The sequence below is a fragment of the Nymphalis io genome, chromosome 12, assembly GCF_905147045.1.
Source record: "Nymphalis io chromosome 12, ilAglIoxx1.1, whole genome shotgun sequence".
Taxonomy (NCBI): domain Eukaryota; kingdom Metazoa; phylum Arthropoda; class Insecta; order Lepidoptera; family Nymphalidae; genus Nymphalis; species Nymphalis io.
In genome coordinates this window covers 4,085,524-4,100,133 of record NC_065899.1, presented here as the reverse complement: position 1 = coordinate 4,100,133, position 14,610 = coordinate 4,085,524, and the positions used below count along the sequence as shown (strand labels likewise).

General features: G+C 30.7%; 1 protein-coding gene across 4 annotated transcripts in view; it reads left to right on the top strand.

Annotated features, from left to right (window-relative positions):
* Positions 1 to 7,205, top strand: part of LOC126772400 (uncharacterized) — a 92,620-nt gene extending 85,415 nt beyond the window's left edge. For all 4 annotated transcript variants that reach the window (XM_050492765.1, XM_050492766.1, XM_050492764.1 and 1 more), the window contains 2 exons: positions 5,000 to 5,109; positions 5,228 to 7,205. In XM_050492765.1, coding sequence (XP_050348722.1) covers positions 5,000 to 5,109; positions 5,228 to 5,590 — 473 coding nt within the window. In that variant the 3' untranslated portion in view covers positions 5,591 to 7,205. The remainder of the gene's footprint in view (positions 1 to 4,999; positions 5,110 to 5,227) is intronic.
* Positions 7,206 to 14,610: the final 7,405 nt, after the last annotated feature.

The window sequence follows — 14,610 nt, the reverse complement described above, 5'->3', positions numbered from 1 at the left end:
CCAGCAGTGGGACATTCACAGACTGTTACTGTTATTCAAATGATAAATATTTTACACGTTATAGTTTTCTTATCAACGAAATCATGTTAATTATTTTTAAAGCGAACATTTGGTACCGAGTGTAACTAATGATATATCTAATCAAATGTGAAACGCCGACAATAATCTTGCGTAAATGTTTTCGTAGAACATACAGAATGAACTATAAAACGATTTAGATTCTTTAAAAAACACTTGTATTATAGAGAAATTAATTCGTTTTAAAATATTTCACTCATTATTAGCCAATTTCAAAAAAGGAATGGCTTGTACGATCAACGTGTATTTTTTATTTATTTTAATAATGTCGTAATATTATGTATAATAGCATGGCCGTTTATTATAAAATATATATTAGACATTTCTTCATAATTCAATTCAAAGTTAAAACAAAATATACTTCGTCGAATCGCTATTCTGGTTATCGAGACAATAAAAAACAACCAATGTGGACAATAAGACAAAGTGCTTAGTAAAAATAATATTGTGCCTTAATAAATTTGAAATAATAAATATGTAAGACCGGTACATAACGTTGAAGATATTAAGATCTATAGCTAAATGAAAAATTTCCTCGTAAAATTACGTAAAACATTGTCGTGACCTCTTATCACGAGTTATCACAAGATGACGAGAATCACGCAAAAGCACACAAAATATTTGACACGTTACAAACACAAAGGTCCTGGCGATAACGTATTTATTACGATTTTACGTAATTAATTGTTCAACAAAATATCAAAGTTTGTTTTATAAGATAAATAATAAGATATATTTTATTCACATATAAACAATATCAATAATTGATTTACATAACAAAATTATTTAATTTTGCTGATAAACTTTGAAACCAGTTAATTAATTGTTTTACCAACGATTTACTTAATTCAATATAAAAAATATTATATATATATTTGATAAGTTTAATGATACTTGTGTTTATGAACTACGTATACAAAAAAGTAATATGCTTCTTTATAACGTAACATATTTATGACACAAAATTTACTAATCGCTATATTACTTATTCATATTATAGATGTTAGTGAGTGATAAAGATAACCAATGTTATAAATCAACAAACCATTAATATTAAGTGTAAAGTATAGGTAGCCAGCGGTCGTACGTTGGAAAGAAAATGCAGGTTACAAATAAGATTATATCGATAGAACACTATCAGGACGATAGCCGGTCGTTGGCCGCTGATTCGTCGCTCTACCAATTACAAACGGTGACTATAAATGTAATGAAAGAATTAAATACAATTTTTACGCACAATTAGTTGAGATGTTAAAAATCATATTTAATGAGGAATGTATTATATAATTTTTATATATTTATGTTAAATAAAATGCGTATTTTATATCGTTGTGACATAAGCTTGAATCGTTTTTGATAACTAATGACAAATGCTTAGTTGTAGATTAAAGTAAAACAAATTAAATGAATACACAAATATTCATACGTAAACTATTAATTTTAAATTCCCTCAAATTATTATTTTTGATTTAATCCCTTAAATAATCTAATTGGCCATAATTATGATAAGATATTAACATCATCATTCATTCTTAAAATCTCATAAATATCGTCAAAGTTATACTATTTTCAAGAAATCAAAATCGACGTATTAAATTTATATCAAATTAAATATCATACTATACATGGCTTATCGTATTCTATTTGTCTTTTTATGTTTGTCGTCTTAACTACTCAATCGATTGCCATGAAATCTTCTAAACACGTTATCAGGAGTATAGAAAAGAATTATCATAGTGTACCCAACACATACCCTCCCTCAACCCCTCACATAAATTATATTGAAAATAAAAATTAAGATGAAATAAATAGCTCGTGTTTATTTTAAACATTAGTTATGGTATACAAGTATGGTACACATTTGATGAGTAACTGATAAAACATAGAAATGGAGCGCTACAAATCACGTTTTAAACGCGTATCGAATCAAGAATTCTATGGAATGGGAGAAAATTTGTAGCGACTTCGCTTGTGAATGTACACGAGGAAGAGAAAATCTCGTTTCCATAAATCCCTTTCAATACAAAAGAGTTAGTATTGTTCATTGTACTATACAATGTACAAACTGAATATTTACAGACTTAGTAACCTAGTAATATGTAATTTTAACGCGGTGGAATAGCTACCTGAGCTCTTTTATTTCTTTAACTCGTATTAATACTCTTTATATTATCACAAAGATAGAAATAGTTTGTAATAGGTAGATTACATTGAGGTAATAATTAGAGGTACATGAATAAAGTCATATTTCGACATTTCTTAATATGGTATATTTTAATTAGTGTCCTTATTAATAACGATATCTCTAAATTTAAAATATCTATAATAGTTAGTCAGTGATTGGTTTATAAATATAATTAAAAAAATATTATTATATATCAGATATATAATAATATTTTTTATAGGTAGTAGTTATGTTTGTTTCTCTTTTAATTATTTCTTTTGTGTTTTGCGACTGCTTTCGTTTGATATTTGTTTTTAATATAATAAAACATTTAATTAAATATTGAGAAGTTTGTTGGTTTGTTGTAGGTTTTATTAATATTTTTCTTAATATATATAAATATAAATACATATAAATACGAAGTAATAATAATATACAATAGTCGGTGCGATCAAAGTGTCATGTTGGTTTTGTGGAGACGAGATTACGTTGTCTTTTCAAAAATTAGCTTATGTCTATTACGAAGGTTGGGCAATGTTTACGTTTTTTTATGTTACGAAAGAAATATGGCCCATTGGCGGACTGGGTTATGTTTGTCCGCCTTCGAGTAAGTGTTTGTGTCGGAGTATTTGAGAGAATCATACACGTTGTAACTTGAAACATGAAGTATTAACATCGTAAAATTGGCTTCATTCTGTTTATTTAAAGAAAAATTACACATACATCCGTAAGGTACAATTACGGAATTATTGTAAATAACGAAAGAAATTTATGTGCTGTTTCTTCAAAATTAAAGAATGAGCAATGAGCAATGAGCAATGAGATTATCATCAGAAAGGTTAGTGTGCACTCGATATTGTTGTGTCCTTGTTAGAAGGGCGAGCCAGCCACAAGCACAAATGATATAGCATCTTAGATCATTACATATTAGAATGCATTAACGGTAGAGGGATATACTTCTTGTATTGCCAATTTCATGGCGGAAAATGAGCACTTACCATCAGGTAGTCCATTTGCTTGCAATCCTAAAATATATTGTTAATTATTAAAAGCTGTCATTACAAAAAAGTTACTTATTTATTAGAATTTGAAATCATAACACTAACATTTTTTTAATTTTTAAATAAATAACTAATGTAGTACGGATTGTTATAGAATTATGTATTTTCTGCGTCACAAAGACATATACAAACAAATAAAAAATTATGCGTACTTAATTATTTGGATTACCTTATAAGCCCCTTTATAACAATTTTTATCAATGTTTACAACTCTTATCATTTAATAAACAATATTTTGTGAGTTTATTCAAATAGCATAAGACTATGGTACTTCATTAAGAACATTATTCGTAGACATTGTGGCTTTATATATCTGTCTCTACGTCGTTTTATAATAGATAATAATAACATTATTTATATATTTCTATTTTTTTAAATTACTAATTATCTCAAATGAATCCGTTATTCAATCAAATCAATGATATAGGTCAAAGAAACAGGCGAAAGATAAACGTACTAGCATACCATTAAACCGTACACTGTGTTATCACATTCACACACTCCGGGACTATCGAAATTATAACAAATTTATGGTCTTGATGCACCGGCTCGAAGGGTTTTATTTCTTTTAATGTTAATTGAAATGACATGGTCCGTGTCACTGGCGGTCGTCTGTACTTTTTATTTTTATTAATTCTTTTTATTAGCGTCCCATCGCGTTTGGTCATCGAATTCCATACTCCAACTTTCCTCTCTTATGTTATCTAATCGATGACCGGGGTAGGCTTACATGACACGGATTTCGATGACATGGGAACTTCCTTTTAGCGTTTATAGAAATCTGATAACAATTTTAACATTTAACTATCTGTTTTAGGTCTTCATTCATTCGATTTAACTATTTCATGTACTTACACCGTATTTTAAATATTTTCAGAATAATTTATATAAATGTATAAAGTGTTAACTTTCACAGAATTATAATTGTGTAGTGATTGTGTTTATTTACAAATTTTTTATGTAGATATATATAGTTTTAGCTCGCTACTTTGTTGCATTTGGCTGATTGTTTTTTCACTGATTATACAAATCTTAATCATTTGAATGGGGCAGAAGGATCAATGTCAATAATTTTTACAACTTGAGATAAGAGCGCCATCTAGTAAAATTGGAAGCACATTACAAAATATAATTGGTTGACTATGTTTTGTCGTTCCTCTTATTTTTCATTTGCGATTATAATATATATAAAATGAATTATGTAAAGCCAAATTTCCATCCAACCTGTAGTAATAAATTTCCTTCGAATAGCTTTTATTATAACTTTGTTAGAAATTATCAAATTCCAGAAAAAAAAAACAAATTTACATAGAGATGTATGTAATCCGATCTTAATCCGTGTATTCGATGTCCAGCAATAGATTAATATTTATTGACATTTTATTTTTGTACTTTGTAAGTGTTCAAATATCATTAACGATTAGTTTGTTGCGCCTAAGCCTCTCTTTTGGTTATGTATGAATGCATATAATTGAATTTACGATGTGACCACTAGCGGCGTGATTTCAAGCAGGGATATATTATGATGTACAGTAGATATTTATGTTATGAGCGATTAATATTAATCTCTGCATATAATTCTTACCGTATAATATAATTGGGCATGTTAATAATTAGTCTTATGCATCTATTTATTATTTTATAATTCATATACTTAATATGTTAAAAAATAACTGGAATTTCATTATTGTTGCAGCGAATCTCACCATCAGCACACGCGGTTTAAGCTTAGACCTGCTCATCCATTCACCGGTACAGGATATGTACCTGTGCTTCAACCGTTCCCGACTAGTCGGCAGGCGACTGGTAATAAATAATTTTACTTAAATCAAGTTTATTTAGTTTCTAAAATTAAATATACACTTACGTATTTTTATTTCTGTATTCTTTCAAGAAAGATAACAATAATTTTTTTTATTAACAGACGCGGCTTCAAGCGGAGAGACAACCGAACTGCCTTTTCAAAGAAGAGTTTGTAGACGGCTACAACAGATATCACTTAGTGAAAAACGAAGACCGTTACATAGGGTTCAACAGGCGAGGGGCCCAGGTGAGGCGCGGGAAAAGTCACTTACCCGAACGTCAGCACAAATGCTTCTCGTTCATGAAGAAAGCCCACGACTTCGATATAAACAGGCACAACACTATGATTGCCGGCGACCTGCCCAAATTTCGTCCGCAGCGTAGACTTCGGCTTCCATCGCAAAACCCTAATAAGCCACCCTCATATCACGTCCGCCATCGCCACAGCAGGCATCCGAGGCGAAGGAACTGCGAAGGCACGTAGACGACGCGTCTCATCATTTGCAGCTCATTTACGCTTCAACGCTTCGCGCGTTTCGTTGCCAGCTGTCGATGGACCTTGTGAGTGGACAGAGTATTAGTCAACTACCGCAGTATTATTACAGTGACGAGGACTGGATAGCGTTAGGTTAGCACACGGCCGCGATGGCCGCGGCGTTTCAAACGTCGCATGAATGGTAGCTGAAGCGAGAGAGAGAGCAAACATTTGATTGAGGAGAAAAAGCCGAGCCGAGGGACGACGTTTGTAGCTGTGAAATTCCTTAAGGTCGTGTAACATCGTGGCGCTCGTTTGCTCTTGTGCCTGCGCTCGGACTCGTGCTCTAAAAGGAAAAAAGTTTTTCTGTGGAAAGAGCAAATAGTAGTCTCGCTAGTCACGAGTGTTCCGACAGACCACCGCTGAACTTTGATGCTTGTACGCGACGTGGAAACTATGCGGCGCGTCGTTATTAATATGTGTCGACATTTGTCCGTTCCTTGCGACAAACCTCTTGATGACAACGTTTAAGTTTCCGAACCTCGATTGCTCCGGCTGGCTCGCCATGATATAGTTACAGCGCCTTTACGTCAATTCTCAGTGTATTATTATTTAATGCTTTACTGTTAATTTAGTACGGATCGTGTTATCTGCTTGTAAATATACTAAACTTGTTTACTTATTTATCGAAAAAAATCGTTAATCAAAAATTTGTAAGCGTAGATGTTAGTGTAAAGTTGTATTAAAATGTTTTGTATTTAAAAAGGGGTATTTAATCCGACCAACTGCTCTCTTGTGATTAGCCACAGTTGATATGTATGTATGACCTAGATTTCTTTCTGCCTCCACCAAAAACGTCTGTCTTTATGTTTATATATTAATTTCATGTTTGGATTGAACTAAATGTATGATTTGTGCGTTTTGTACATATTATTTTTAAGTGTTTGTTTGTGAGTGATAGGTTTCGAATCTCTTCTGGTCCTAAATCCGACTGTTCGACGTAAAATGGTATCTTTATTTTTAATGGAACAACCTAAGTCATAATATTCCGTGATACATTTTAATCTACATTCCGTTACTTAGCTAAATTAAAGACACCATTGTTCACGTACTGTACCGCTAAAGTTGCATAACTTTTTCTAAATGATAAAGGACATTGTAATATTTAATATTTTTATTAAGATCTGTGCCATAGTGTGGTGGCAGTGTATGACCTTGTGTTCGCATTGTATCTAGAATGTTAAGTTTATGTCTGTAAACTGTGAGTAGATGAAAATTGTTTAACATAAGACAAATAACTGAATTATAAAACATAGTGTACCCTACGCCCAGTGTCTATTTAAATCCAGTATATGCTAATGTTTCGATGTTGCTTTCGACGTTTAGTGTGGACGTAACCTTAGATTCCATAATTTCATTGATGTTCTTATAGTCGACAATACGTATAAATGACATAGATACATTCCAAACGAAGTGTAAAAATAGTTTACGATGTATGCGCTTAAATAAACGATAAATTTGTTATATGACACCGTTTATGTAATGCCGTGTCTATATTTATAATTATTCAGATGCTGAAAACGAAATCATATAATTGCTAAGAAAAATTACGAAATTAAATCATATTTAACTCGAAACTCATTTTTATTACTTTATCTCCTATAAAAAAAATATTCTTACGGATTAAAAAATCCAGTTCAAGCCAGACAATTCTTGTACTCTTTATGAATTATAAAATATCAAAACTATTTTTAATAATATATATATATATTAATAAGTCTTAATTTTGTTAGGTTCGTGTAACATACTTAATTGAGGTTTATTTTATTGGTTACTTGTAACAAAATTCCAAATTGTAGAATTTTCAACTTAAATTTAACTTTATATTTCAATGTATTCGACAGGGCCATACGGACTGCATTTTATGCCAACGTTGTTTGTAAAGATTAGGCAAATGACTGCCTTTTTATTATAGGATTAAGTTCATAATTTTGAAATCGACGCGTGTATGTGAAGCATCAAAATATTTGATGACTTTTTAAACTGGCATTTATTTTTATTAAGCGGCATATTTTACCATACCATTTAAGTAAGGAGTTAGATTTGAGTTTCCATGAAGGAATTCTTTTAAACAGACCCCTCGACAAATTTCGCTTTTTTATCGATATGAAGTAGTCGGTCGGTAACCAAAAGGCGATTCCAATAATCTGGCCGGAAGAAGCCGTTTACGGGAGAAACGTAACTCAAAGAATAAACAGGGTTGAGTATGCTTAACAGGTACGATACTGCATATGCGTGAGTTCTACGATTAGCACCTAGTCGGCTCCGAGAGTAGGTTGAAAACAGAGGCAGACAGTTCAAACATATGGACTGGGGGAAAATGCGCGTGTGTGTTCCTCGAGAACTGCTTTGTAGTTGTGTGGTCAGCTGGCTTCAGTGACTAGGTAATTTTTGTTTAATATATCATCAACCGTCGACCGTTTGTCTTTGAATATATTTATGGGTGTACTAGTTATCGTAAGTTGAAAATGCGTTACCATTAGGAACAACTTACAACGCTTCTTTATCTTATTACAATTTATATATCTAATAAATGCTTTAAGAGAAGGTTTAGTTTAAGAAAAATAAATAAAAATTATGAAAATCTTAAACAAAATCATGTCGATTCGTTATACGTAAACTTCGCATAAATTATTAATTTCGGAAAATAATAATTAAAAATTTAGCAAAATTTTATTTCCGTTTTAATGCTCTAAAGCACTATGAGAGATAATTGCTATTAGTGACATTGAATCGAAGGCTTTTTAATACATTAATAAAATTTATAACTTCTAATTCCTTTTATGGAAATTAATTTTTAATAATACAATAAAATCCATATTTTATTATTTACGAAAAATACCACGCATAGTATGCTCTTATAGCTTACCCATTAAAGTTAAATTTATTGCATTTTAAGAGGCATGTTGATCAATTTGGAAATAAAATAAAAATATTATTTTATTAAAACATTTTGATCTCTATTATTATGATTATAAAAACTATATTTACATAAAATATATTGAACTAATATATTGTGCAATACGGGTGTATAAAGTACTCTTATGTAAATCGTAAATTGTAGGACGATCGTAAAACGTCTCAAGTCTTTGTGTTAATATCATTAACTTTATCAAGGACTGCAACGATATAATCCCACAAGATATTATATAATATATTAATAGGTCCTGTTATTAAGTTATTTTTTTTTCGAAATCAAACAACACTTGATTAGACTTATGCTAAAACATCCTTCGTGGCAATATGTTGAGGCAAATTAAATTTCAGGTTCATTCTAAATATAGAGGCGTTTACAAGCGTCAAGCACATTTTGATAGTTTTTTTACAAGAAAAAGCTTTTAACAAGAAAATTAGTTTTATATACCTTTTATAATTTAACCGCTGCAACGTAAACGAGCCAGAAACATCTTACGATGACGTAACTATGAAATATTAAAATTGATTTTCTATTATTAATTCTATACTAATATTATAAATGCAATATTATCTCTGCTTGCCGGTTACGCTTTCAAGGCTAAACTATGGAACTAATTTTTGAAGCTACTACCCCTCTCCCACTAACACGCGGGCGAAGCTGCAGGCCAATAAATGTAAGATAACAGCCTATTAATGTCCTTTTGCTAGACCTCCACTCAAGGAGAAGATTTGGTGTTTAACTACATGTGGCAGAATTTTAACCGACACATTCAGATCACAATATAAATGTGTCATATGAAAACCGTATCAAAATATATTGGCCAGTTAAGAACAAGCAAGAGAATAAAATGAAATACACGAAACTTGTCTTATTTACATTTCAAAGATTTACACTTACAACATTATATTTTGTCTATAATCATACCCAAGCAGTTAAAAAGTAGCAATCAAGCAATCGCTTATAATATAAATCATATCTATAAGAACTGGTACAAAATTTAGTATAGTAAAAAGTAGTAATCAGGCAATCGATCAAGAAATAAAAAAGTCATCGAACTATATATATCCAAGTGTGATTTCGACGTGATCGTTATATATTGACTGAATCAAACCCGGGCAGCACTGAGTTTTCATATCCTTCATTTTTCTTTATAATTTATCTTAGACTCAGTAAGAGAAAACATCGTGAGAAAACCTGTATGTATTCCCCTATTCGCACTGGAATAGCGTGGTGGAATAAGCTACAAACCTTTTCTTCAAGAGGAGAGGAGGCCGTTGCCCAGCAGTGAGATATATCCAAGTCCAGGTTACTTCATGCATGTACACTATACTACTATCGACCCTTCAAATTAGTGCAATAAAAAGTTTTCATATTTGGCGTTGTAACGAGTGTGTAGGTGGCTACCCAGACCACAAGTGGAATACAATATGAATGTAATATTTACATACGAGCCTTTTTAATATAGAAACTATTTCTATTGCAGAATAGCGTCTATCTGAGATTGTTCGGTATAACATGTATTTTTAAAGTATTTAAGAAAATAATCATAGTTTTATGATCCTAGTTATATTATAAATGTGAAACTTTGGATGTTTGTTACTCAATCACGTAAAAATGGCTGGACGGATTTGGATGAAATTTCGAATGGAGATAGCTAACACCTGTCTCCCCCCACTCACATGCGAGTGATTTTGCGGGAGGAAGCTAGTTATTTTTTAAAACAACTTATATATTATTATTATGCTTTTGATAAATATTGTACTACGAAAACTTCCATGCAAAAATGTTATTCCTAATCTTTATACTCTCTCATTGGATTGTAATTCGAAATAAGTTGCGTTGAATAGACAATTCACTTGAATACTTATAATGAAATCAATTAAAACTTGTGATCGCTGCCTTACAGTAACTAATTTTTTATATAAAAATTCTTAGAAAATATTCTATTTGTACTCAAGGTACTTCGCTTTATATATTTTTTTAATTCCAGTCTCGTTATTCTCCTTTAACATGTTTTTTTGGCCCTAGTAACCTGGTCTATGGATAGACCAGCTTACTAGAGCCACATGTTTTATTATGTAGCAACAATAGATACTACGGTGTCAATAGTACGTATTTTCATCAAGTCTTTGTTCACATTGTGACGTATTTTACATATTATTTATAATTTTTTAACGCTCGGTTTAGTAATGCCACGCTTTATGTTTGTTGTTTTTCAAGAAATATTCCTTCCAAAGATTTATTATTTTATAACAATAGAATAAATTATAATTGTTTTTAAAAATATTTGAATAGAATATTGGATCACTTCCTGAAAGGCTCGTTATAAATATTTTGTAATATATTTATTTAATATCGTGAAAAACCTTTGACAATCTACTCGTATACATATTACACGTGTACATTAAAATTGTTGTACTGTTGTTAAAGATACTGTGCCTAAGATATAAATAAAAAAATGTTTGAAAATTTATAATCAGTTTAAAAAAATATTTATTAATCTTATTTAAAATTTAATTATATCATTCGTATAATTACGATTATACTATATTCGAATGTAAGTTCGATTAATGTGTTATTGCATAATATATGTTTTTTTTTAAATATTTTTATGTATTATGTTTATGACGCCATTACTAATTGCATTGCAAGCTATGACACAATCTAGCAATAATTTATTACCAATGCCAATTTTAGTATAGTTACAATGTAATAGTACGCACGTGCTGCATTCTTTACTGTTTTTAATGCTCTTATTACGTAACTACATATATAAATCGTGATTTACATAATACGACAAGGGTTTTAATATCATATATGGCTTTATATTTACACGAACTAGCTAAATAAAAATAAAAAAATACATTTTATTCAAGTAAGCACTGTCATTTTACATGATTATGTTATGTAATAAGCTACTACCGCTTATAATATAAATCATATCTATAAGAACTGGTACAAAATTTAGTATTTACCATTTCCCACCAATTACATTGCATGTGAATAAGCTCCATACCTTCTCCTCAAAAAGGAAGATTCCTCTTCCTACCTTAGCCCAGCGGTGGGACATTCACAGGCTGGTACTGTTACTGTATATTACATGTATTTCTTTTATTTAGTAATATTATGCCTTAACATTTTTTAATTATTAGATTTAAATTAATAAATTGTCAAAGGAAAAAATGTTTGTGGAATTTATTTACATACATGTTTGTCTTTGCTTTCTGTTTATACAATTATTATTATTGATTATATCAAAATAATTAAGAATATTGTATATAGTAGTGTTTTGTAATTATTATATTGTAACGCAACTGTTACTGTCCTACTTTGTTACATAAAGTGAGTCTCGAGAACCTATAAATTGCAGATAACTTTTTTTGGAGAATGAAAACAGTTTTCAATGTATGTAGCATCACCACAAAGTAGATGGAAATAATCAAAATATACTGATCAAGCAGTATCGATATAATTTACAGTTGTATCAAACAGTTCAATATTAAATCAGTCCTGAAACGAAACAGCAAAAGAAAAACTCTTGTTAAGAAAACCATTTTATAAATATCACTAGCAATAATTTGTGTCATATTATTACACATTTTATTATCCTCGACTTTACACGTAGGATTATTGATTGATGTTTTGACAACAAGGCGTTAAAATATACAGATTTTACAAATCATGGAAGTTGCTGAAGATTACGAAAGCACTAACTCATCATTATTCATTTGCACTTATCCCTTATATAAAACCTTAAGAGAAGTATTTAGCAGACTTTCACAGCCAGCCGCCACCTTGACCCATCCTATACTGAGAAGTGAAGCTAAGTAGAAGCTTGCGAGCGAGTTTCCCATTCCTTTGGGTTGTTGAAGTGCTGATAGTACTGACTGGTACTTAACATAAATGTTTCCCTTATTCTGCTCTTACAATATCCTAGTTTTATGTTGGGCTTGTTCTATTCTACTCTCTGGTAACCAAAGTTTGTTTGATATTACTCAATCTTCTTATTACATCAATACATGATGTTTGGATTCAAAAAGTACGATTATTATTTTTAAGAAGGCCGACGAAAGCTACAAATGATTCATTTGAAGAAACATTGTAAAAAAACCTTATGATTCTATTTAATTGCAAGTATTAATAAGTAACACAATAAATTAAATTTGAAAATTCTGTAGTATGTCTACTCTGTAAGCTCTCGAGGCTGTGAAACTCGTAGACTGTTTGTCAACACTGACACACGGTGACGAAGGCGCTAAATGACGCCCTATGCGTTAGTATGCTTCGGTACAGGTGTGTTTGTAATGGAGGGTATAATAGGGTGTGAGAGGATGTAATATCGATGCTCTTCTTCTTTCATACGAACACAACATAGTTTAGAACACGAAGTATAGAAAAGATTAAAAATAATGGAAAATTTATGATTTATAAAAAATGATCAAAGTAAAATTGTTGCAGTTTTAAAATATTTTTCTCTATTTTCTAAATAAATTATCTAATATAACATTTCATATTCCCATGTATATATCAAGGTAGGTATAGAATAATAGAAATAGCTTAAATATATTATCGAAATGATTGAAAAGCATTTTGAAAATTTTAGTACCGAAATATCCACATTATCACAGTACCTCATTATGTGTATACATTTATTATGTTATATTGTCATAGTGTATATATAACATAAATATAATCGTCATCAACGTGCGGATGTTTCACTTATCACGTAAAATGTTTTCACTTTGAAATATATTTCTATTTTATAACGATACGTTATTTGTCACAAAAAAAAACCTTTTTGTTAATGTAACGTTGAGATATAGGAAAATCAAACGGGTGGGGTTTTTGCATGCCCCTATGGGTGGGTACAACCCACTCATCATACATTTCGCAAATTCCACCACCAAGCAATAATAGTTAGTATTGTTGTCTTCCGATTCGAACGATGAGCGAGCTAGTGTCACTAAAAGCACAAGAGATGTAACATCTTAATTTTCACAGCTAGTCGCATTAACGATGTAAGGTATGGTTAACATTTCTACTGTCTGTAGGTGCGACCCGTTACCATTAGGTGGGATGTAAGACAGTCTAGCTACCTACTTAAAAAAATTAATACATATTAACTATAAGAGCTTTGGCGCACCTTGGGAGAGGCCTATGTTCAGCAGTGGACAACGATTGGCTGTTGATTGATTGATTGATATATAATATAATCATCATTTATATGTCGATGATTGGCTGTTGATTGAAATGTACGACATGTAATACTAATTTAGTGGTAATGAAGTTTATAAATAATTTTTTGGCAATGATTTACATTACGGTTGGTTCCAGGTTTATTTAATTGTAAGACTAACAGATATATCAAGTTTAATTGAAATAACAAGCACTAATGATTTCCCAGCAATTATCAGTCACGACACACGTGTTCTCTGAATTCGGTTATCTTGTCTATGTTACATTCGTTTAAGAAAATTTAACATTTTCACGTTTACCGTATTGTTTTGGATCGTTCAAAAATCAGGTTATATGTCTTAAACATAAAACAACCCTCATTGCAACTGGTATCAGAAAGGCTTATTTATTTTTCGCCCTGATAGTAAGAGATTAGCGACAGTAAAATGATGTTAGAATTCTTAGTAACATTCGACGCGATCAAGATTATTATAATATCAATTCTTATACGTATTTAAGTTACCAAAGTAAGTAATTCTATTGTTTATAAATGTTCATAAAAATGAACATATTTTATTTAATCTTTCTTATTAAAGTGGTAACAATGAAAAACTTCTTACGAAGTGTACACACTGTTTGCTTCGATGTTTGAATAGTTTCTTAAACGAATGTTAATCGAAAATCATGATACAGGGACAAACTAGTTAAGGTTCTTGCTAACAGCTAGTTCAAATATGAAGCCGGTCTTCCACTACCTGGTATGAATCGAGAGACGCTATTTTTAAAACTATTTGTGTACATTATTTCCTAAAATTGTATGACAAGTTTTAGTATAGAAATAAAGAGCTAGCCATTGAAATAGTTTGAAGTTACGTCT